The 25,115-nt window shown below is 38.8% G+C and overlaps 1 protein-coding gene across 2 annotated transcripts in view; it reads right to left on the minus strand.

The window, feature by feature from the left end:
- SCUBE1 (signal peptide, CUB domain and EGF like domain containing 1) overlaps window positions 1-25,115 on the minus strand; it is a 190,852-nt gene that overhangs the window by 20,661 nt on the left and 145,076 nt on the right. For both annotated transcript variants that reach the window (XM_039341335.1, XM_039341333.1), the window contains 3 exons: window positions 10,969-11,091; window positions 3,038-3,154; window positions 587-709 (listed from right to left, as the gene is read on the minus strand). In XM_039341335.1, coding sequence (XP_039197269.1) covers window positions 587-709; window positions 3,038-3,154; window positions 10,969-11,091 — 363 coding nt within the window. The remainder of the gene's footprint in view (window positions 1-586; window positions 710-3,037; window positions 3,155-10,968; window positions 11,092-25,115) is intronic.

Raw genomic sequence — 25,115 nt, forward strand, 5'->3', positions numbered from 1 at the left:
GTTGGTAGTTCACCAACATGAGATCTAGGCCAAAGCGACAAACTCCCGGTTTTCATCAAGGACAGTCACCTAATGGAACAGCCTCCCCCTCCAAAATTTGAATGTTCCATCTCTACAGACCTTTAGAAAAGCTTTAAAATCAGAGTTGTTCAGATTTGCATTTATTTGAGAACTATCATCAAAGCACTTACATTTTTTCATTTGTAATTCCCAATATGACTTTAAAGATTATTATTTTTGTATTATTAGTATATCACTAATGTTAATGCTTATTTTTTGGCTAATAGCTCGCACCACTTGGAAACTGGGACTATGTAAAAATAAATAAACAATAAAACTGAAATCAATTACTTTTACCTCCATTTGGAGAAAATGCTCGTTATGAAGGAAATGTGATTAAGAATTAAATGAAAGGGAAGGAAGAATTTGTGCAACAAAGGAAAGAAAAATGCAGAAAGTCCCTCTCACAATATATGATAAATACTGAATGGGTACACTATTAGGCTTGAAAAATAAAAGTTATTTACTCGGACATTCATACAACAAGTGAAAGAATGGAAAATGTCTATTACACAGTATTACTTACCAACACAATCTTTTTTATTCCAGTGTAATTTTTTTCCAGATGGACATAAACATTCATAAGCTCCCACAGTATTAAGGCATCCATATTCACAGCTTCCATTGTTGATGCTACATTCATCCACATCTAAAGATATATTTAAATTAAATAGCATTGCCTTGTAAGGCTTTGTTTCCATTTGCATGAACAATATTTTAAAAATACTACATTGTATTTTAATATTGAATAATACTCAATGCAATGTTTTATATCAATGTTCACTGTTCCTAAAAAAAAATATAACCCAACCAAAATCTCAACAACTAGTATTCAGATAGCAGACAATCTGGAAATCCTGGAAAGAATATAGAGTAGAACAATGTTTCTCAGTGTTGGCAGCTTGAAAATGTGTAGACTTCAACTCCCCAAACTCCCATGCTGGTTGGGGAATCCTGGGAGTTGAAGTCCACATATCTTCAAAGCTGACCAGCTTGAGAAACATTAGACTAGACCAGAGGTAGGCAACCTTGGCTCTTTCATGACTCGTGGACTTCAACTCCCAGAATTCCTGAGTCAGCCAGGCTAGCTCAAGAATTCTAGGAGTTGAAGTCCACGAGTCATAAAAGAGCCAAGGTTGCCTACCCCTGGACTAGACTATAAAGTAAAAACACCCTAAAGAAGAAAGTAATGACCAAGCACTTCCTATATCGTTGTCAAGAAAACCGCAAAAAAACTTTGGAGACTTTCACTTCAGCAGAACAAATGGTTAGCTACAGTTCAGTTTAATAGTTGTAGTTATTTCTTTACAGATGACTCCCATCCTATGCTATCCTCAGCCTTGGCAATAACTGTTTCATCACTTAGTTAATATTTACAAGTTGTCTCTATGACAATTTAGACTAGTTTAAAACTAACTTGTGTCCTATGTCCCCTTAAAGAATTAAACTCTTTATATTGTAATTCTTTATAGAGGGGGAGTGTCTTCTGCAGAGTCATAGAGAGTCTCAGTCGTTCTCCCCTTGTGGAATACTGTCATCCTGGAAATCAGGTTGAATGTTACCTTCCTGAGATTTTTTTTTTAAAAAAACACTGAAGACCTAGGTTTTCCAGCATGCTTTTAGGGTTGGAGATGCAGTCTGATAATTCCTACAGAAGGGGAGTGTGGTTTAAGTTGGGAGGTCTGTACATTTACGTAATAAATAAATAGCCCTAGCAAATAAATAAAATCCTTTATGAGGTTGCTGAATACACATCAAACAGTTTCAGGCAATCTCAATGGGGTTTTAACGCATTACAATTGTTAATTGATAATGCACTTGTAATCTCTGCATCTGTATAAACTATCCTGCTTTCCCATTCTTCCTGCTGCCCGTTTTAATATAAAACCTTTATCAGCCTAGCCACTCTATGCATCTGATAAAGAGAGCTGCATAATAATTTAGGTCTTTTAATAAAATGTGTTATCCTAATTTTTTGGGAACTCCAATAATTCTTCATCAGAAATTCAAGCTCTTTTAGATGAAAATCATGAGAGATAAAGGCAGTCCTCAACCTAGCTTAACATGAAAATAGCATTGTGTCTCTTTCAAACATATAAATGTGAGGCATGTTGGCTTCTCCATTTTTATTCCTTTTCTAGGTTCCTCTACCAACTAATCTTGGGGACCATTGAGTTGATGTTTTGGTAGGGCATGAATTATATAATTTATTGCGAATACTATCTTTTTCATAGATATGTATTATAATAATAATATTTTAAAGAGGTACCTGGTTGACACCTAGGATGCTGATAGCAACTTGTGTCAACCATCAGCGCCAGCCAACCTGAATGTTCAGTTGACTGAGATTCATGTCTAATGAATAATAATAATAATAATATTCACAAAATATAAATAATTCTGAAAAAAAGATTGCTGGGACAAATAAATTATTATGCAGAAAGCAAACAATTCTGACATTTAATTTATGGAAAAAATGATCAATAAAAATGATAAATGCAAACTAGATTAACAATTACTAGAGCTACGGTGTACGTTTCCTTTGAAGGGAACATGTATTTTAGAGTGCATGAGGGCTTACAGACAGCAATTCTACCCATTATAGCCAAAAGCATCTCTTCCTGGGATTGGGGCAGCCACATAATAGGAGCTGCTTAAGGAGTTGCTCTGCTCTTCGTAGCAGCCTTTTTCCTTTGTATCTGAATCACAGCCATTACTACTTTAGCAGCCATTTACATGAAAAATGATCTTTTTATGAACAATTGACCAAACTTTAAAATGCTGAATAACTACTGCTAAGAAATCTACAAATACGAATAACATTCTCTCATTTTAAAATTAGATTTTCTTTTGTCTTTCCATATTTTAAGATTCTTTGCCTATTTCAAAATCTACCTTCTTGGTAATGCAGTTTTGACAACATTGCTTTATGAAAGAATTTCATGCAAAAAGTATAAAAAAGAGTCAATCTTCCAACCTCCACAATGTGTCATTCCATATAATGTATAACCGTTGTGACATAAGCATTCAAAACTTCCAGGATAGTTGATACAGGTGTGATCACAGGTCCTTTCAAATGAACATTCGTCTATATCTTGATTTGAAAAAAGGGAGAGAAGAAGTAGTATAAGAAGTTGTAAATTTAACCAACACACATATTAAAAATATCCATGTTTCTTAATAGCCTATCATAAGTCATGGTTAACAGCTGTCAAACTATGAATAAAACATACAGTACAAGCTTTGATTTTCTGCAAGCAGAACCTATGTGCCTTCCATGTGGAACAAACGGTCCATATGCAGTGGCATAGATTTCTGTATTTTCTTTCCCGCAGATTATTTCCATTAAAATGTCACTTAAGGCAGCTGCTGGGTAAATAGAAAGAGGACCAAACTAGTGTTTAAAATATGAGTTGAAATGTCATACTCAGCTGTAGTGTTCATTTTGACCACAGAGAGTCACTACTGAATCTCTATCTTGTGTCAAACCAGAAATTAACTTTGCAACCTCGCTAAATTTAGTTTTTGATGGTTTAACAAGAAAATAGCCCTCACTAAGATAATAGTTACACTTTTAAAAATTTGTGATGCTTATTGTTGTATATAATGTTCTTTTTCTAAGCACTCCAAATGTTTCCCACCCATTCTCGTTCTTGAGATAGTTAAAGCAGCAGATAATTTCAGTGGATATATTACTATGTGCACTTTGGGGAGAGTCCATAGTCACTTTGGGAGATACTTTTCCATTTGCATCCAAATGTTCTGAGCAAAGAAAGTGCCATTTGAGAATATGAAAAAGAAATCTTTGATTCTGATTTGAATTTTATAAAAATAGATGAAGCCATGGATGAGCAACCTAGGGACTGTGGGGGCTCAGATTGAGGGGCTGTGACCCTCAGATTGAAGAAAATAGGAAAAAAATGATTTCTTGGCACTTTTTTCTCATCATGCTTAAATGTGTTAATCTTTAGATGATTTCCCCTAAATGTAGACTTGTGGTAAAACAGACTTGTGTCACTGGCTAACTTCCTGTATCACTTTCTCCCCTCAACTGTCAGGTGCACTGAAAGACAGCCTAACGCTAATCATAATTTAATCTCTCTTTCTAAACAGAATCCCCAAAAGATATGAGAAGAACTGGTTATTAACTGTTTCTTTGAGAGGCCATCTGTAAATATATACCTATTGAATCTATGCCTGTATGAATTTCCCTTCAAATGAGAGCTTTTCTTTCTAATGGATATTTTCTAAAATTCTGTGGTGGTGTATTTGAAGTCAGAGCCACTCCAGATGGAGCTGGCAAGATTTGACTTCACCCTTCCTACCCCATCCAATTCCTATATTACTGCTGGATAAGGTGACCAACTTTTTTACAATGATAAGGAGGACACAAATAAATTGAAGAAAAAATATCGTAAATAAAAGAAACATTTTATTTCATTGCAACAATAATACAGACAACTTGCATGCACAAAGTTTGCCAGCTGGGTGTTTTGGCTCACTCAGCAGCAATTCCTATTGGCTTTCAAAAGCCAATAGTGGGAGTAGCACAGCTCATGCAAAAGTTGAAAAAAAAAACATCAAAAAAGGTGCCAGAACGTCGTTCTGAGCGTTCTATGAGAAACAAAAAGCCCTGCAGATTAGTCTTCAAATATTGAAAAGGAGGACATGAAGGAGGACACTTTTTGAGGGAGGACAGAACTTACAAAAGGAGGACTGTCCTCCCTAAAGGAGGACGGTTGGTCACCTTACTGCTGGACCATGGGAAGCAAAATGGAGTTCCTAGAGGGGCCCATTTTTGTGGGGCTACCCTAGGACTTTTTTCTGATCTTGGAGAAGGCAATCCTATTTTCACAACACAGTTGATGGGAGGAGGGGATTAGTGTGGGTCTGAAACAAGGGGAATTTGTGATTAAAATTACATCCCTCCCGCCCACCCCCCAAATTCTCTTGTTGCTTTGGTTTTGGTGTTTCACATAATATGCCCCTGTGTACTTATATTTTATGATCCTGAAAATATTAAAGTAGAATGACTTAAAAACAATCAAAACCATTTTATATACTCCAAAGCAATCCTTCTTTTCTAGGTAATCCTGACTTTCTTTCCCTTTCTTTTAGACTTTAAATGCCTACAACTCTATAAACTCTTTTGAGTTTTAGTAAAATCTGCTGCTAGCCTATGGTCAAGCCTCCACATTTTCTGCAATCTTTCTCTACAGACTCCCCAGTCTGATGTGGAATTCAGCACTTTGTATAGAAAAGAGAAAGGTATTTCCCTACCTTAGTCTACAGAAAAGAAACACATTATGAGATAAAGAAATAACTCTAAAATTTATCCAGGAATCATTCTCTTAATCAACCTCTGATTTCAACCATTTGTTTGATTCCTGCAGGAACTGATCTTTCAAAAAAACGGCAGTATATCCTCAAATTCTTAGCCCTATTTGGGATCAGCAAACAACAATTGCAGATGGTGCTTTTTTTGTAAAAAAAAAAAAAAAAAAAGGTGCCGGAACTCACACACAGCTCCAGCTCCAGTCGAAAGCCCTTTACGGAGCCGGGGGGAGCGGGGGCGGGGAGAAGAAACCTCTTTAGGGAGCTTCCCATGCACAGATCACTCACCTGGAAAAGGACTCTCTCCTCTCTGCCGTGGTTCCTGCTGCCGCTCCAATCTGAGGCCAGGGGATGCGTCCACAGCCCCCCACGGCCCGTTCCGGGCTCCAGAGGCCTGGAAAAGACCTCTGCCGCCCAGATCTATGGCCAGGGAATGATTTTGCGGTCCCCCCGTGGCCCGATCTGGGCTCCGGAGTCCTTTTCCAAGGTTCCAGAGCCTGGATCCATAGCTGCGTAGCAATTTTGCGGGCCCCCAGCAGCCCAATCTGGGCTCCGGAGGTCTTTTCCAGGCCTCCGGAGCCTGGATCGGCTGGGGGGGGGGGGAATGCAAAATCGCTCAGCAGCCATAGATGTGGGCAGCAGAGGCCTTTTCCAGGTCTCCAGAGCCTGGGTCGGGCTGCTGGGTGTCCACAAAATCGCTCTGCAGCATACCTGTACTTGCGCTGGCAGCTTAGAAGGAACCGGTTCTTCCATTCAAAAAAAGGTGCCGGAACGCCATTCTGTGCATTCTATGATCAAAAAAGCCCTGGCTGCAAGTAGAATGAGAGGATGCACTTCACACAAATCCTCAGACTAAGATTTGGCAGTTGTACCCTTGCTTGTACTTTTTCCCTTATTTGGAGCAAAATGAAACTGAGTAACATGTATTTTCTAATATAGAAAATACATGGCTATAGTGAAAAGAGGTGAAGCTCAAATATTTGTTGTAAGCTGTCCAGAGTTGCTTAAAATGATGAAAGCCAACTCATCTTCAGCCTCAACTTTCTCTCTAATGAGAATCTTTCTTATGAGGACTAAACTATATTTGCTATCTTTATTAGCAATGATAGAACATATTAGCAGAAATTGCTTGTTTGGAAAACTTAACATCAAAATACTGAGGAAATCAGGGAGAAGCATGCAAGAATAACAGAACTGAATTCAACTGACAGACTGACAAATATTTATAAATGCCACAACTAGGCAGCCACCAATCAGATTTAGAGCTGGTTTACCTGCTCAAATATAAACTTCAGTTCCCCTCCAAAACAGTTGGAGACACATTTACCCAAAAACATTAACAGTCAATATCAATACATAACAACAACCATCCGACAGTCCTCATCAAATTTCCACCAAAATGAAAGAGGTATGTTTAGTAATTCTTTTTTCTGCCAAATTCTACATCTTCATAGAGACATATTTTCTCTAATAAGATCTCAGAATATTTTCACCTACAACTAGAAGACATGAAGATCATAATTTTTTGGTTGAACGTTCCAGATTGAATAATTCATTAGCCTTGTAATAAAAATAAAACTTAGATTTTCTAGTGAGAAACGGAGTCTTTTCTCTGCTAAAGTGTTAACTGTTTCTCATCTCCCATTTAAAAGGTCAGAATGAAAAAAAAGTTGTTGGTCTTAAATTAGCCTGTACCACTCTTAATCACCTACTAGACTGTTAATTTAGTTAAATGGTTGACTAGAACCCTGCTATCAAGGCAGTGGTGGGATTCAGCCGGTTCGCACTGGTTCAGAACCGGCAGCTAATTTTTTGTTGCCCAGGCCCAGAATGGACTTCCGGAAGCGGCATCCACACAGAGAACCGGTTGTTCACCTATTTGAATCCCACCACTGTATCAAGGTATCTTTTCTTATGTTGCTGTCATGGAGATCAAATCCATTTCAGTCATACATCAATTTGTCATCTCTGAATATTGCTGACCAGAGGGAGAAAAAGCTTAAGTATCAAATCAACCTTGAAAGGAAGAAATATAATTCCAAAACCTTTTTATTGTTAGAAAGAAATTATTCAGACATATCAAAATATTCATTTTTTCAAAAGGGTTTGAGGAACACAAGATCTGAGAGACCTAAGTCCAGGAATAATACTGATAAATATAAGCACGGCAGACTAGATTAATGGTGGAAGGGTGAAAAGAATGCAAATGTTGCAGGTGGATTATCCTTTCTAAAATATTTAAATGGTTTAGACAAATCATCCTGCTATGCCTATGAAATTTATTTGTTTTCCAATGTATGCAAAATTAGTTCTGTTTTATAGGTTACCTTGGGAGAGTTTGATGCTGAGAAGTGGCATGCTTTTAAATAAATAGCCCTCTTCATTCAAGGAGCAGTCCCAGGAGGGCTACTACACCAAATCTATGCCCCGTGTCTTTTGAGTCTGGAAGCAATGCGCTATAAATTCAAGAAATGTATTTTCCATCAAATAGAATTAAAATAAACAGTAGCATTTCACGGGAAATAACAATATATATTGTATTTTGAGAAAATGTAATTAAGACTTTCTAATTCTAACTGGGGTGATGAAAAAGCCAAAAAGAACTTGGCACACATTTTTTCAGCAACACTGAAAAATGTCCCCCCCCCCCCCCAGCTATTTGAAAAACAAAAGGCCCGTAAAAGACTTCTAAATTAAATCTTGATGAGTAACCTCAAACCACTCTTGCTTCTTCTACTAAAAACAAACACCAGGACATTTTGTCAGCAAAGAAAGAAAGGAAATATGGTGATTCATACTTTGCTGATTGCTTCCGCCTTTCCTCCCTTGTTCACCAATTATCCTTCTGAAAATCGTGATAAAACTAAATCCATAAATCACCTGTTTCTGCTAGTAAGATACTAACAGTACAGTTTTTATCAGTCAACCCTAAGTATATATATCCCACAGCGAGAATAACATTTGCTATTCATCACCACAGCATATTGTAGTAATGATAAATATGCAGAGATTTCTACAGCTTTCTTGCTCTTTTCCCAGGCAAGTGCTAAGGGCCAGGAGAGGGCACTTCCACAATTTACAAAGAAGGGGAGTGAAATCATTATGAGCTCTTTTTCCGTGCATTGCTCCCCTCTGGAATCTTAGAAGGATTAACGTGATAAAATCTTCATGGCACTTTCCTATTTTAGGCATGAAAGCCCTTTTGGAGAAGGAAAGAAATATTTTTCACGTGAAGAGATATTTCAAACAAATCAGACAAATAAAATTATTAGTCACTTCCCACAGACTTCTCTGTATTTTAAAATAGGATCTGAGTTTCAGATCCAGCATCTTAGGTCTATTGGTTCTTGTCATTTTCTCTTTTATCACCCATATTTAGCATCTTTAACGTCCTCATGCTAGCTTTAAGTCTATACAACAAAGATGATTAAGGGACTGGAGGCTAAAGCATATAAGGAAAGGCTGCTGGAATTGGGTATGTCTAGTTTAACGAAGAGAAGGACAAGGGGGGACATGATAGCAGTGTTCCAATATCTCAGGGGCTGCCACAAAGAAGAGGGAGTCAAGCTATGTTCCAAAGCGCCTGAAGGCAGGACAAGAAGCAACGGGTGGAAACTAATCAAGGTGAATGCTCCAACACTGGAACTTTTTAAGAAGAGACTGGACAGCCATTTGTCCAAAATGGTATAGGGTTTCCTGCTTGAGCAGGGGGTTGGACTAGATGACCTCCAAGGTCCCTTCCAACTTTATTATTATTATTAAGATTAAAAACAATTAAAAACTACTATCTTTAGGTCTGTATATGTAAATATTATTCACTTGATGAAAGGAGAAGGCTTTTAGTTGCCAGTATCACTTCCTGGTCTATAGTATGTTCATTTCTTGACTAATCCCTCAATCCCTATGTGTGGATTTTTGGTAATTGGTGATAGTAATAGGATAAGTTCAGCCCTGTTTTAATTTTGAGAACAGTAGATAGTAGATGTGTGAGCCCTAGTGGAAAATAATGGAAAAATGGAAAGTATGGAAAATAATACTGGCAAATAGCTGCAGTCAGTGCTGTCTCCTGAAGTTCAGATGTTCATTGGGAATAAACTATAAAAATATACAGGAGAAGATTTCTGAGAATGTGTAGGTAGGCGGGTGGCAGAGGTTCTGAGGGTGAAAAACAAGGAAAAAAACTCTGGTGTGGTTACCCAACTATAATTTTTTCCTAGTTTAGTTTGCACACGCTATACTTTGTGTGTGTGTATTGCTATGTTTGTTTTTCTGAACATCACTAGTTTGGCATCTGGCATGGGTATATTTCATTCTTGACAGGAACACATATAAGTTTAACATTTATAAATTATGTCGCTTTCTGCTGATATTCAGCTCTGTCTCAGTCTTGCTCTCAGCCTGCTTTCCTTTGATACACTCTCCATAAAATGGATACTGGAGTGTAACATGGGAGTTGTTTTGGCATATCAACTTCTTTTATTTCAGATAATTTTATTAAGAAGTCAATACCAGCTCCCAAAAAATAAAAACAAAAAAATACAAGAACAAATTAAGAAAGGGTGTGTATGAAAAAAAATAAAAATAAAAAAATTAATTAAAAGACGTAATTAATTAATTAAAACATATTTCCTGTATGTCCTCAGCTTATGATTGGTTGCTTAGCAATCATTCAAAGTTACAACGGACACTTAAAAAGCTATTTGCGACCTGGATTTGAAGTTCCAACAACTACCTCTGCAATCATATGACTGCATTTCGAGACCTCGGCAACTGGCCCACATTTACAGCTATTTGCAGTATCCCACGGCCACGTGACCATGATACTGTCAGCCTCCAGCTCGAATAACCAAATAAAAAGTCCAGGGTTATTTTCATTTCCGAAAAGCTTACTGGTTTATTGAATACATGGCATGGTATAGGCGAAGGAAAACTAACTCTAAAATCTGACCATAGCATATAACAATGACATTCCCAGCCCAACCCCTCAGACGTCCACCTAGCTCATGTAAACAATTACTCTTTGTTATGAGAACCATCTGCTATCTTCTTCACACCTGCTGGAATGTCCTTGAAAAGTTTCCAGATGGCTTTGTCTCAGCAAACCTTCGGGACAGGAAAGGTTTTGTTTCTCCAACTTACCCAGATGAAAGCCTCATCTCCCCCCACCCCCTCTCTAATGGCAAGATGAAAACAAAGAGGCATGTGGTTGCCAAATTTTCACTCTTGACAGATACACACTGTTTTTGCCAGAAACAAAAATGCCCCATAACACACAATGGGTTTGCTTAATGACTGTGGTGTTCATGTAATACCCACCGTAAAAAGGTTGAGCATAGTCACGTGATGACCTGTTTAACAACCATCATGACAACCATAATTGCGGGATCAATTATGGTCATGTGAAGGACTACCTGTAATCTCTCTTCTGCCCATAGCTCATCTCTTAGGTAAAGAAAACAACTCCAAGTGCTATTTCAATCAATCTTTGTTGCATAATCCAGGAACATTTTGGTGGGCACTCACTGACATCACTATGTAAGAAGGAAGGAATTAAGGTTTAATTTAAGCAATTACCTTGGCAGGTTCGTTCATCCGTTAGTAATTTGTAGCCCTTTTGGCAGCTGCATTCAAAGCTTCCCACTGTGTTTCTGCAGAAGTGGTCACAGCCACCATTGTTCACCAGACATTCATCTATATCTGTCAGAAACAGCAGGTGAAGAAACAGAACAAGAGATTAGTCTTGTATTTCTAAGAGAAATTCCCTAGGAATATTGTATGTTATCCTAAATTTTGAGAAATAGGAAAATTTCACTTGAGTGAAGATTCCCATATCTGTCCACAGTGGAAGCAAAAACATTTTAACAGACCAGAATATTTGTGCAGAAAAGAACAGTTCAACATCAACTTTTCCCCAATGGTCCAGGTAAGATAGAAAATATATTGAAGAAAGCAAGTGAAGAGTAGCTAAACTGTAGTTGTGCAGTCACATTCCACTTTGAATGAAGATTGCTTCAGCCTTTTCAGTGTGTTCATGTGTCTTATACAGTTAAAATTGTTCAGTTAATGTATATTTGAAGCTTCTATCAATATCTTCCACTTCAAGATGTTTCTGTCCCTTTAGTGTAGAATATATTCCAGAAAATCTTCCCTAGCTACTTGGAAACTTTTTCTCCCACCTTTTCCATGATTTAATCTTGATTCTTTCATGTCTGTCAACTATTCTGTCCAAACTAGCCACCTTTTCTTGCTTATCAGGACCTTCTCTTTAACCTTTGCACTGGCTTTGGTCCTGACCAAATTCCTCGCCCTTCTGTTACCCATCCCACTTAGTTTAATCAGCAAAGAAAGACTCCTGGTTCATTTCTTTTTCCAAGAATATACTTTATTGAGAACAAAGCGGTTGCAGATCAGAGCAGGCAGAATCTGTTCCCTTGGCACGAAAACAATGCAATTAACTTTTCCTTTCCCCCTGGCCATCCCCCTATTATCAGTCAACGTCCAATTAAAAGTTCTCAGGTTGTTTTGGAAACGAATCTTGGTTTGCGCCTTTCCCATCTACATTCCTTTTGCTGAACTTGTGCTTGATTGGTGCTCCTCATAGTCAAGGCCAGATCTATTTCAAACCCACCCACCCTTAACCACACACATTTCAATCTCTCCTCCTCCCGCCATTGCTGATGTCAAGCTGGCAAGATGCAGTACGAAGCAAGCAACAGAAGGACTCCTATGACACCTTCCCTTAAAGATCTCTTGGGCTGTGTACCTTCATGTTTTGCTAGAATAGGCATTTTAACTCTTCTAAACTTTTTTTGCTTTGTCCTCCCTCTGTCCTTTCCATCTTTCCTGCTGTTCTGAAATATTCAGTGGATACTTTTCTTCTATCATCTTTTTAATGTTTCCACAAGAATATATCCTTATCTCCACTACTGTTGTTTTCCCTATGTCAAAGTGTAAACCAGTGGTGGGATTCAGCCAGTTTGCACAAGTTCGGCAAAATCGGTCGCTAATTTTTTGTTGCCCAGGCCTAGAATGGACTTCCAGAAGTGCCATCCACACAGAGAACCGGTTGTTCACATATTTGAATCCCATTAATGGTGTAAATTGCAACTCCTTAGGGTTGCAGTTATTGGTTATTGGTTTTAAAATTTACCAAGGAAGCATGTCCATCAAGCCAAAGGTGTAATTATTATGATGTTTTGCATTTTTCATACATCATTAACCAAATGATTTGGGATTCTGGTTTAGAGAAGAATTGCTATTTGTTTTTTAATGATTCAGCAGCTATGTTGCTTCCGCGCTAGTATCAGTGCTGCTATATTGAAGGCAATCAAATAGATTATCTGAGATGATTTCATCATATGAATCACACTTGGAGGATGGCATAATCTTTAAATAATAGGAACGGAAGTCTGCCTAAAATTTCAGTAAAATCCCATCAAGCTCTATATTCTTCTTTTCACATTCAGCACTTAACATGTAGAATTTCCAAACAGAAGAATTCTTTAATTGTACAGTGTCAGAAATCAACTAAGCATACCAAAACCTAGAATCCAATTGGCTCAATTAATTACAGTGATTACATTTTTATAGCTAGTACTGTGAGTTTAACTGAATAACCAGCTGCAAATATTGAAACTAACTTAGCAGTCTATTAGTTTTTTTCTGCCAAAAGTGTTTTCCATTTTCTTTTACCAATTTCACCTGGAAAATGTAAAAAGAGGTAATATTTGCTTTCAAAATTTAGAACAACCAAATTCAAATTTTCTTTCTTATTTAGTAAATTCATTGGAATTCTACGTTTTCTTTGAATTTAGCCAAATTTTGAATTTTTGTATTTATTACAGGATGCCCCATCCAAAGCATCTGAATCTTAGTTTATTGGAGTGAAACTAACTGAGATCTCAGTGATAAAATGGAAAGAACAATACAGTTACACAGAAATCTAAAATCAATATATAAAACACAAAAAAATGCAGCTATATTTTTTTAAACAAAATAAATAAATAAATATTTGAATGTCTGATGGACAGAAATACTTGAGGCAGCCTTTTCTATTTTCAATTATCAAAACAGAATGTTAGTCACCTTTTAAACATGATTTTTATCGAAAACATTTAAAGAAAGATAAAAACAAGAGAAAGGGCAAAGAAAGAAAGCAGAGAGAAAGCAAAAAGTGGAAGAATAGAAAAAAGAAAGAGAAAAGAAAGAAGTAAGATACAAAGATGTGGCTTCTGATATTCTTCCCAGCAGTTATAAGTAGAGTTATATTTTAACCTCTCTTCCAAGTTACATCATAATACTCTTCTTTTGAATCTCCATCCTGTCTAATCATCAAAGACATAAATCACAAGTTCATTATTCAATTTTTACCCAAAAAGCCCATAAGAAGTTTCCAGTCATGACTAAATGTCAGAATGTTATCTACTTGAAGAGAAGATGAATATGCCTTTCACACACTGCGTACGGTTTGATATGACGCTTTAATACAGGCAGTCCTCAACTTACGACCACAAGTGAGCCCACATTTCTGTTGCTGTGAAATATTTGTTAAATGAATTTGTCCCATTTTACAACCACAGCTGCCACAGTTGTTGAATGAATCGTTGCAGTTATTAAGTTAGTGTCATGGTTTTTAAGTGACTCTGACTTCCCCATTGACTTTGCTTGTAAGAAAGTCACAAATGTGATCACATGGCCCTGGGACACTGCAACCGTCATAACTATGAGTCAGTTGCCAAGTGTCTGAATTTGGATCACATGACCATGAGGGTGTTGCGATGGTTGTAAGTGTGAAAAATGGTCATAAGGTACTTTTTCAGTGCCGTTGTAACTTTGAATGGTCACTAAATGAACTGTTGTACGCAAAGGACTACTTGTGTAACAAGAGCTTAACTTCATAAGAAGATAAGCATAAGGATTTCTCCTGATTCCAGGAGAGCAACAAATTTTCCTCATTAAGGATCTTTATAACATATACCTTGTTCTATTAACAGTTTGCTTGGATAGCAGGAACTTATCCTAACAAAATATACAATTTTAATTAACAAGAGAGGGGAGAATAATTTGGTTAAAGAGTAAGGAGGAATGTATATTTCCTACCTTGACCAAGTATACAAGTAGTATATCTACTACTGACTGTTTACATCAGGGGTGTCAAACTCAATTTCATTGAGGGCCGCATCAGCATTGTGGTTGTCCTCGGGGGGCCGGGTGGGTGCGACCAGGATGGGTGCGGCCTACTGGGTGAGCATGGATGGAGTGGGTGTGGCCTACTGGGTAGGTATGGCCAGCTCTATATCATTCGCGTCAAGGGTGCCTGTGGGGGCCTGGGCAGGAGTGGGACAGATCTGAGGGTCTCTGGCAGAAGGGGGTGGGACTAGGGCAAGCGCCAAGGCATGATCCATTTCTTCATTCCTCATAAAGGGTGACACCTCCACAGCATGCACCCAGGGGGTGGGGCCAACAAGACGGGCTGGTTCCTCGCTGTTTCTAGACGGCCTTGTGGAGCTAAGACTGAATGCGTTTCAGCATAGATGGCCACCACAAAATTGTACATTGGCCCCCGGCTGGCCTGGGCCAGGGCCAAGGCAGCAGGGGCCGTTCCCTCACTGTTTCCAGGATGGCTTCATGGACCACATGATACCACTTCATGGGCCACATCCGGCCCCCCATTTTTACTCCTGGTTTACATGAACTAACAGGAGTAAAAATGGAATAGCATTAACACTCTTTAGTGCTGAATTAAGTAGAAACTCAAAGAATGAGTGTAAGATTGGAAAGGGATCAAGTTATTTGTTGATTTAAATTCTAGAACTGATGAATCCTAGAACCCTAATTTGAAGCTACCGAAACAGCTGCCATCATGAAACAGTGCATCCTGAACAAGACAAGTCAACTCTGTTAACTGGGAAAATATTGCGAGCAACATAAATAATTCTTTGTCTTGGTTCTCACTGTATTTCTTTTTATCTCAGTTGCACGACTGACAAGGTTTGTGAAAATAATGTCGCTGTGGAAGACAAGTATGGCTGCATTTTATTGAAAGATGATGAGTTTCAAGGGAATTACCCCTCAGCAAGTCAATCGCCTCTTTTATTTTTCTTTCCACAAATCTAAATAACACATTTAAAATGGACACATGAAAATAACAAATGACTCTTATTCTTGAAAAGAATGAAGCTCATTTGTCTTTATACAGCCTGGTATGCAATATATATCCCAAGTATATCATTCATCGGGATGTGTGTTTATTTTACTGAATCTCTAAGCTGCCCCACTTCTTTAGGACTCTTGGAACTATGCATAATTGCTTATTGTTTTCATTAAAAACCCATGTTTATAGATATACATGTCTTGTAAGTGGAAAAGTCAGAAAACACACTCCTATGACTCATTCACATACACATACACATCACCAAATTGTAACAACAGCTCATCAGATTCCCTAGTTCACTTCATATCTTCTATGATTCCTAATGTCCAGGTCATGTTGGCTTGCTACTTGTTCGGAAACCTACCAGGATCAAGTAAGGAGTGAATGTATGAGTTAAATGTTTAAAAGGCAAGGAGATACAAAACGTACTTGGTGAATCACTGCATTTATGAACATTTGAGCTTTGAAAAAAATACTAAATGGGCTGTTCATGCCTTATACTGAATTAATATACAAGTTTATGTTCAGTGATGGACAACATATGCATTACAAATGTTACAGGGAGCAGAATAACAACAAAACCACAGATTCTAATCTAAAGGTTTCCATTTTATGCCTCAAGTTATATTCTGTTGCTTCAAAAGCCTCAGTCAGGATGATATAAAGTCTACATATTTTAAGATAAGTTGAATGGCTGAGCACAGACAAGTAGAAATTTATAGCGACTACTGTATTGTAACTGATGTAATTTCTTAAATGTGTGGATGCTAATGTATTGTAAAACAATTTTCATTTCTTAATAGATTTTCAGAACTATCTATTTTCATCGAAGACCTAGTATAGTATGTGTCTTCTTCTTTCGGCTGGTGTGAAAGCACAATACATTTATAACTTTCACTGTTAACTTAGTAATGTATTTCCATAATTCTTTTTAGAGACATTTTGATTTTATAACTGAAATGATTGAAGCTGTGATTTAAAGTGAAAGAGCAAGGCAAGGCGAGGCGAGGCGAGGCAAGGACTTATTTCTGGTAATTATACTTCTCAAATAACTTCCTTTTCTTTAAACTACATTTCAAAGAATACTTAATGGCTGTATTGCATAAAAAAGAGAGACAGGGAGAGAAAGAAAATGGTTGATAATTGAATCTCAACTCCATTTGCTAAACAAATTTTTCTACAGAGGTTTAGGTCATGGGCATGAGCAACAAACAAAATGATGGTGTGCATGGTGACTCTTCTGCAACTGAGACATTAAACATAAGGGGAATTATCATGTTCATCAGGGGTCCCCAATCCCTGGGTCATGGACCAGTACTGGTCTGAGGCCTGTTAGGAACTGGGCCACACTGATCAAGGTGAGGAGTGGGCGAGTGAGTGAAACTAAAACCATCCCTTCCCTTGGAAAAAATGTCTTCTTTGAAACTAGTCCCTGGTGCCAAAAAGGTTGGGGACCACTGATGTATATGATCACTTAGATCCTCCAGTCCCTTAGAGCTGCATTAAAAGAGTGGCCTTCCTTATTTACCACTCTGTGTTCTACTTAGTATCTGTAAAACAACATGCTAAAAAACACCAGAGATTTTGGGAAAGAGAGAAAAAACATGAGTGAACTTAAGAGGAAGAGCATAAAGGGGGAAAAATTGTGCTAAGCCAAAACTTCCCATACAAATTTTTTTACATGTAAATAGACCACAGGTGGATACAGAGCAAAGAGCCCACCAATCAAACAAACAAACAAAACAGCATGATCTAAAAATGAAATAGTTTAAAAAATCCAAACCAAATCTTAGGTAGGGTGAGGAGGAGAACTGCCTCACTGGGAACCCTAAGCATTAAGAAAATTAGATTTGAAAACGCTATCAAAATGGCACAGAACATACAGAAATTCTTTTAGTCATATTTGTAGCCTGAGCGATGCTGTAAGTCAGGGGTCCCCAATCCCCAGTCTGTGGACCGGCACTGGGCCAGAAATCAGGCTATGTAAACAAGCAAAGCCCCATCTGCAGCACGTGAAACCACACCCCCTCCAGTTCACGGAAAAGCTCTCTCCCATGGAACTGGTCCCTGATGCCCAAAAGATTGGGGGGCTTCTGCTGTAAGGGCTTAGTCAGGCCCTTGCAGGTGAGAATAAATCACTCCCTATAAATTACAGTAATTGTTGGGGTTCATTGTCAGATGGCTGCGAACATATGAAGGAAGCTTTTGATTCTTTATGTTCCTTAAAACAAAAACAAAACAAAAAAAAAACCCTTCCAGGTGGGAGATGTAAATATTATTATCTTGAATCCCAGAAACATACATTTACAAATTAAAATAAAAAGTGATAGATTCTGTCCATACAGATTACTGAAATATTTATTCTGTTCAGAATTCATGATATCGTACCATAAACAAGTACTATGTAAGGTATAACATATATATATATATATAAAGTTATCTCGTTTAATTTATAATTAGACTGTAAAAGGTCACATCTTTGAGTGCATCTAGCAGGTTAGATTGCTGCTACATTTAAATAATGTCAAGGAATGAGGGTGATCATTTGGGTCTGGTCTTATTTCATACTTCAGCCAGTACAAAAATCACTTTATTGGTGAAATGGGTGACATATAAATTTAATGAATAAAATGAAATAAAATAAAAATGTTTAGTTAGTAGTCTCCTTCAAGGAATTAAGAATTTTCTTGAATTGCCTTGTGCTTTAAAGCAATATTCAATTGATTCTTTTTCATGCAATATCAACTTTAGTTTAAACAGCATACAAAAGAGAGGTACTCTTCTAGCTTATATATTAAAGCTAAACTTTGCCCATGGAACCAGTACCCCAGAGAGTTGGTGGGTTGCCTGTATTCCAGATAAGACTGAAGAACAATTGAATAGGTTTTAATATTAATTCCTGCATTGAGCAGGAGGCTGGACCTGATGGCCTTAAGGCAGTGGCATCCACACAGAGAACCGGTTGTTCACATATTTGAATCCCACCACTGCCTTAGGGGCCATCCCAACTTCACGTCTCTGCGATTTTTTGAGATGCAATCCAATCGTATAGGCAATATCAACACTGAGGAAACCACAGGAAAAGACCATACACACACACACACATACAACAGTTTACTCCATGCATTTGAAAATAAAATGTTTTCCCTTAAAATTTGAGAAAAAACACTTAACAATTTATATTTAGCGCAAGATGCTATTTAGTACAACTCATAAATACACTGTCAAGCAGTATAAAAGGGCAAACACTATAAATGCCGAGCATCAACCCATAATTGCAAATGATAAGGTAAAAAGACTTCCTTACTTTGACCTGAAGTCTTGGGGAATCACATCCAGTCGCTTTCTTGGCAAGTTTGCCATTGTTAGTTTATTTTTTTATGATTACCAGAAAAACAAACAAAAAACACAACGATCAGCAAAAGGTCTACTGCCCAAAGGACAGGGATCCCAGGTCTTCCTGTTTTCTACCACTGATGAACTTTGGAGGAGGTGGCTTTTCATACTCAAAGACTTCTGTTCCACAGTAATGCCAATGGGGAAACAAAGAGACACACAGTTGTATCTCCCTGTCTGTTTTGCTCTCTCACACAGCACCATTATAAGAAAACAGCTTCCATGGTCTGCATTTCTGCAGGATGGTATTGCAAAACATCTTGAGCAACACTGTGGACAGGAACTGTGTTTGGATGAGTAAGTTTTATGACTGAGAAAAAAGGCTGGTCCATTTGGAAACCAAAATAAAGGAGCAAAAAGGCATTGGAAAGGCAGAGAACAAATTCAGTTTCCTTCGTGTTGCCTTTTTTCAAAACACTGGCAGTAAGCACAATTGTCTTGCTCAAGGGAGGCAAGTTCTCGTAACTTTACATCCACACTCCCATTTTAGCTGATTACTGTATATTCCGGCGTATAAGGCGACTGGGCGTATAAGACGACCCCCAACTTTTGAGAAGATTTTCAGGGTTTAGAAAGTTGTCTTATACGCCAGAAAATACAGTACAATATTGAATTTCTGTTTATAGATGAGCACAATAGGAGCTCCATTCCTTTGCTGCTAGAAAGCTTTGTCCTGTTAGTGCTTATTTCTGTAAAAAAAAAAAAAGGCTGGCCACTAGGGGGCAGATTGGTTTTAAATTCAGAGAACAGCTACCCGTATATTCCTGCATATAAGACGACCCCTACTTCTGAGAAGATTTTCAAGGTTTAGAAAGTCGTCTTACACACCGGAAAATACGGTATTTCTCTTCCTTGACCTTCTCTCTCTCCTCTCATAACCATTCTTAATACGTGGAAGAATATTTTTTTTTAAAGTCTAAAGTCAATTTTTTGACATCTCTTTTTTCAAACTATTTTTTTCACCCTTCTTCTACTGACCTTCTCTTTTCCAAATTTTATTTTGCTACATTTTTTTCATCCTTTTGCTGTTATAGTATCATAAGGACATAGAATCATCTTTACAACTACCTTGTAAAGTTGAGTCTCTATACCTACCTTTTCTTCAGTCCCAGCTCTTTCTCTCACACATGCACACAGAGTCAATGCATTCAAGAATTTGAAAATACAAGTGGCATTTGTTGTTGCTGTTGTTGCATCTGAAAGCAAAACGGTAAGTAGGCAGTGTATTATGGAGCTGGGTGACCATGATAATGAGACAGAAAGAACAAGAAATGTTTGCTTAAAATAGCATCCAGTTAAGCAATCTCTCCATCCCTCCCTGGTTAAATAACACATGAGAAAATTAAGAAGAGCTCATATATAGTGAAATGTATCGTTTGAGGGAAGTTGTACAAAATTTACTGAGATGTCTAAATAAGTATATATACTATCAATACATATTTGTTTCAAATTTGGAATTCTTCTTCTTAAAGTATTAAACAGAAATATTATACAAGAATAAGGTGACCAACTTTTTTACAATGAAAAGGAGGACACAAATAAATTGAAGAAAAAATATCGTAAAAGCTGGCTTGGCCCATGGAAGGTCAACCTCCCGCCACACCCCGCCCATAGCCACCCTGCCAGCACCGCTGCTGTGCCGTGTAGAGCGGGCCCCGCAGCTCCCAAAGCACCAGCCATGCCGGCTCTGGCCCTGGGGGGCAGCCTGCCATCGACACACCCCGTCTGCAGCCACCCCGCCAGCATCACCACCCATCCTGCACAGCCCTGTGTAGAAAGGGCCCCGCGGCTCCCACAGCACACGGGGCAGCCGGACGCTGCCGCCCCTCACACCCCCGCCCGCAGCACCTCAGCCGTCCCTGCCTCTTGTGCCCGCAGCCATTATTGCCCTAGCAGAGCTGAAGATCAAGAGAAATGTACCACTCCAGTCTCCTCCAGGTATCTTCGGAACTAACTAGGAGATGGTGTAGTTGGGTAGCAGGGAGGGGTGCTAAGTTTCTGCCAATTCACCTTCGCTGCAGACAACTTGCATGTGCAAAGTTTGCTGGCTGGGTGTTTTGGCACGTTCAGCAGCAATTCCTATTGGCTTTCGAAAGCCAATAAGGGGAGTAGCACAGCTCATGCAAAAGTTGAAAAAAAAACCATCAAAAAAAGGGGCCGGAATGCCGTTCTGGGCATTCTATGAGAAAAAAAAGCCCTGCAGATTAGTCTTCAAATATCAAAAAGGAGGACATGTAGGAGGACACTTTTCAAGGGAGGACAAAACTTACAAAAGGAGGACTGAATCCTTTCCTGCTACTTTCCTCACTTTTTCCTCTTTTCAACAATATACTATTTTTTCCCTCTTTTCAAGAATATGCAGGGTAATGAAGTTACCTTGCTGCAGTGCCAACACAAGAAACCATCTCTTCAAAACACAATATCTGTAGGTACTATACAAGTGATGAGTTTAACTATGCAGCAAAAGATATATCATTGGTGAACATTATGTTAATGGATTCCTGAGCTGAACACAGACCAAACTGACATCAGCCCAGTGGTGGGATTCAGCTGGTTCGTACCACTTCGGCAGAACCGGCAGCTAATTTTTTGTTTCTTAGGCCCAGAATGGACTTCCGGAAGCGGCTTCCACACAGAGAACCGGTTGTTCACATATTTGAATCCCACCACTGCATCAGGCTCAGGTGACAAGCAGATCAGTCAGGTTTTGGGGGTTGTTTTATATTACAACCAATGGACTGATAGCCAAATCCATCAAACAATGCCTCCAGGTGTCCCCTGAAGGCGACGTGTGCCACCTTTACCTGACCGCTACAGCAAATAGACTACCCATTCAAGGTCAAAACTGGCTAAAGAAGCTAGCCCAAACATTAAACGTCACAACTATGCATGGCCACATTAAACATTAAACAGCCATGAGCTTGCAGTGATATTAAAGCACTGCAAGGTAGACATTGCGTCCATACAGGAGACACAATGAAAAGGTCAAAAGTATTTCAACATTGGTGAAGCTAAAACTCATCTATCACGGTACATCCAAATAAAAAAGGGTATGTAAGCACCCACCTCAGCTAAACCATCCAAGAAAGCAAAACTCTTGAAACAGGCATTGTCTCAGAAGGAACTTTTATTAGGGGTTAGTGACTGTAGGGAAGTCAAGGCGAGATCTGGGGAAAAACCTGCTTAAACGGTATAGTTAAGCTAGCAATCTTCCTCCTCCCACCAAAGTCATAGTGTCCATTTGAAATCCAGCCAATCCACAGGTGGCATGATGTTTGGATAACTGGCACAGTTGGCACGCATCTCAAGGTCTTCTCCAGGTTTGTTTCTCCATAACTGTCTCCCTGATAAAGGAGACACATTCTTTTCTCAAGTGGATAGAGGTGGGAGGGGAAAAGTAGAAAGCAAAAGTTATCCCAAGCAAAAGCAAATCCACCCCCTCCCAGCAGAATGGCAGACCCCAAACAAGAGCACATATGCAAGGAAACCAATAAGGATTTGGGGACCTGACACGGTAGCTATCATTGGAGGTGTTAATTTTATGAAGCAACATTACTGAAGTGCATTAGCACTCCGATTGTCTCATGTCAATTGTCATTGACTGCTGTCCATCAATTACTTGTTTTCTCAGTTTTCTCACAGACTGACTGTGAATTACAAGACCACACACGTGCTTGTCCATAGGTAGAATTACTGCTTCTCTGTGGTGACCTAAATGGATATGTTGGACATGCACAAAAAAGGCTATAATTGCCATGGTGGTAGTGATACGGCACACAAAATAATGATGGACAGCGAGTCCTGGACTTTGCAGAAGCTAATGACACTATCAGCACCAACACATTTTTCAAAAAACAAGATAGCCACTTGGTCACCTGTGTTAATAGTGACCACAACAGCCAGATTGATTTCATCTTAGCGACTTTCCCACCATCAAGGATGTAAAAGTCATATCATCTGATTGCCTAGTCCTACAATATAAGATACTTGTTGCTGATATGAAGATTAGCTTATGTGGAAATGGTAGAGGCAGGACAAGGGGTCCAGAGAAAATCAAGTGGTGGAAGCTATACAATCCAAGGCAGCTGTCACCAACCATATTACATTTCCTCTAGTCTCTGCAAGCTCGATCGATGTGCCACATGGGCTGGTCTTTGAAAGTCTATTGTCACTGCTGCAAGAATGACTTTAGGGACTACAAGACCAGCCCTTCGTTGAATTGACAGGTGAGCATGACTTTGGACTGAGCAAGTGCAACAAAATGTACAGGATAAGAAAGTGGCCTGGAAAAACTGGTATGCACATAAAACCAAAGAAAACTGACAAAGTTACATCACGGCGAGAAGAGTGGCAAAGAAACCTGTGGCTCAGATCAAAGTTGAGCACTATCAAGACTTATACAAACAACTGGACATGAAAGAAAGCAAGAAAAACCTCTATTGATTAGCAAAAACATGCACCAAGGAAGAACAAAATATTGAGCACTATGTGTGCAAGACAAAGATGGGCGGCGACTGAAGGACAAACAAAAAATACAGGAACACTGGTAGCAGCACTTCAACAAAATCTCTAACATTGAATTTCCACATCCATCAATTCCTGATGGCTTGCCCAATACTGATCCAGTCCTACATACTGTATCTTGCTGGAAGAGTTTACCAAAGCTATCCAAGACATGAAGAATTTGAAAGCGCTAGCCCTGACGGCCTTACCAGCAGACATTTTGAAGCTGGAGGAACTTAGTGGCAAAGCAGCCAACTGGATAACAAATTTCTTCGATGCCATTGTGGACTCTGGATGTATATCTACTGACTGGGCCACGAGCATCACAGTTCCTCTCTTCAAGAATAAAGGTGACCTGGCAGATTGCTCTATCACCTAATTTGCTTCCTATCACATACAATGAAAGCGGGTCCTCGACCACTGCTTATGTAACACCGTGAAAATCAGTATCAATCAATGCAGCTTTGTCAAAGTTTTTAGCATCACTGACACTATTTTCATGGCTTGCAGGCTCATGGAGAAACTCTGAGAAAAGGGGAAACCATTATTACACTTGGCTTTCCTTGACCTTAAAAAAGCCTTTGAGCTACTCACATTAGCATGAGCTAATCTGGCATGTCCTACATGACCAGGCTGTGGCTGAGCAACTCACAAAATGGTTTGAATCTAGTCAAATCATCCTGTGCCTCTTTGGGCTAATTGCATCCCCACCCAGTTGTGTTGTTTCTGGGAAGTTAGCTAACTCTCTACTTCCAAGGCAAAGATCATATCCTAGAGCAGAGGTCCCCAATCTTTTGGGCATCAGAGACCGGTTCCATGGAGAGAGGTTTTTCCATGGACCGTAGGGGGCGTGGTTTTGTGTGCTGCCTGCATCCCGCGGATGGGGCTTTGCTTGTTTGTGCAGACCGGTTGCTGGCATGCTGTAGATCGGTACTGGTCCATGGACCGGGGGTTGGGGACCCCTGTCCTAGAGAAGACTCAGGAAAATGAGGAAATCTTAGGTATTCTGTCTTTATTTACATCCACATCGGAGGTGGTAAGGAGTGGAAAGGGAGGGGATAAATTCTAAACTCTATCTAGGATAGTTGCATCTTCAAGAGGGAGACTGGAGTGGTAGTTTCTGAAATAATTAAAAATGGTCTTTGCAGCAAAAACTGATCACTAAGGGGCTGACTTGGATCTTCTGCTACCTACAGATGTACAAAAATAATAGTGTGCCATTGAGGCATACACAAACAAAATTTTGCAAACCACCAAAGGAAAAAAAATGGAAATCTTTTTTGGCTTGGTCATATCAATTGCTTGGAATCAAAAGAGAGAATCCATTTGCTCTTTATATTTTATCGTCTTTTAAATATATTAGATGCCACTGGCCTTGTAAGTGAAGGCAGCATAAATATTTTGTCAATAATAACTAAGGGGAGGGAGGAAGATATAAGAAATTAAAGGAAAATCATAGGCTGTCTGGGAAAAAAATTAAATTAAATTAAAAAATCTGGCTGTCAAAAAAAGAAAAGATGACGGTTTCAATTGTATCCCATCTTGACTTCTTTAAACTTTGCTAGTGGATACTCATGAGAGTAATCGTAACAATTTATGTAATCAATCTTCTTCAAGATCATTCAATAAGACATGGATGCTACTTTTCCATTGCCTCAGGTTCTGCCCC

Source organism: Crotalus tigris, unplaced genomic scaffold (genome assembly GCF_016545835.1).
Source record: "Crotalus tigris isolate CLP2741 ecotype Arizona unplaced genomic scaffold, ASM1654583v1 scf7180000017764.6130737, whole genome shotgun sequence".
In the NCBI taxonomy this organism is placed as follows: domain Eukaryota; kingdom Metazoa; phylum Chordata; class Lepidosauria; order Squamata; family Viperidae; genus Crotalus; species Crotalus tigris.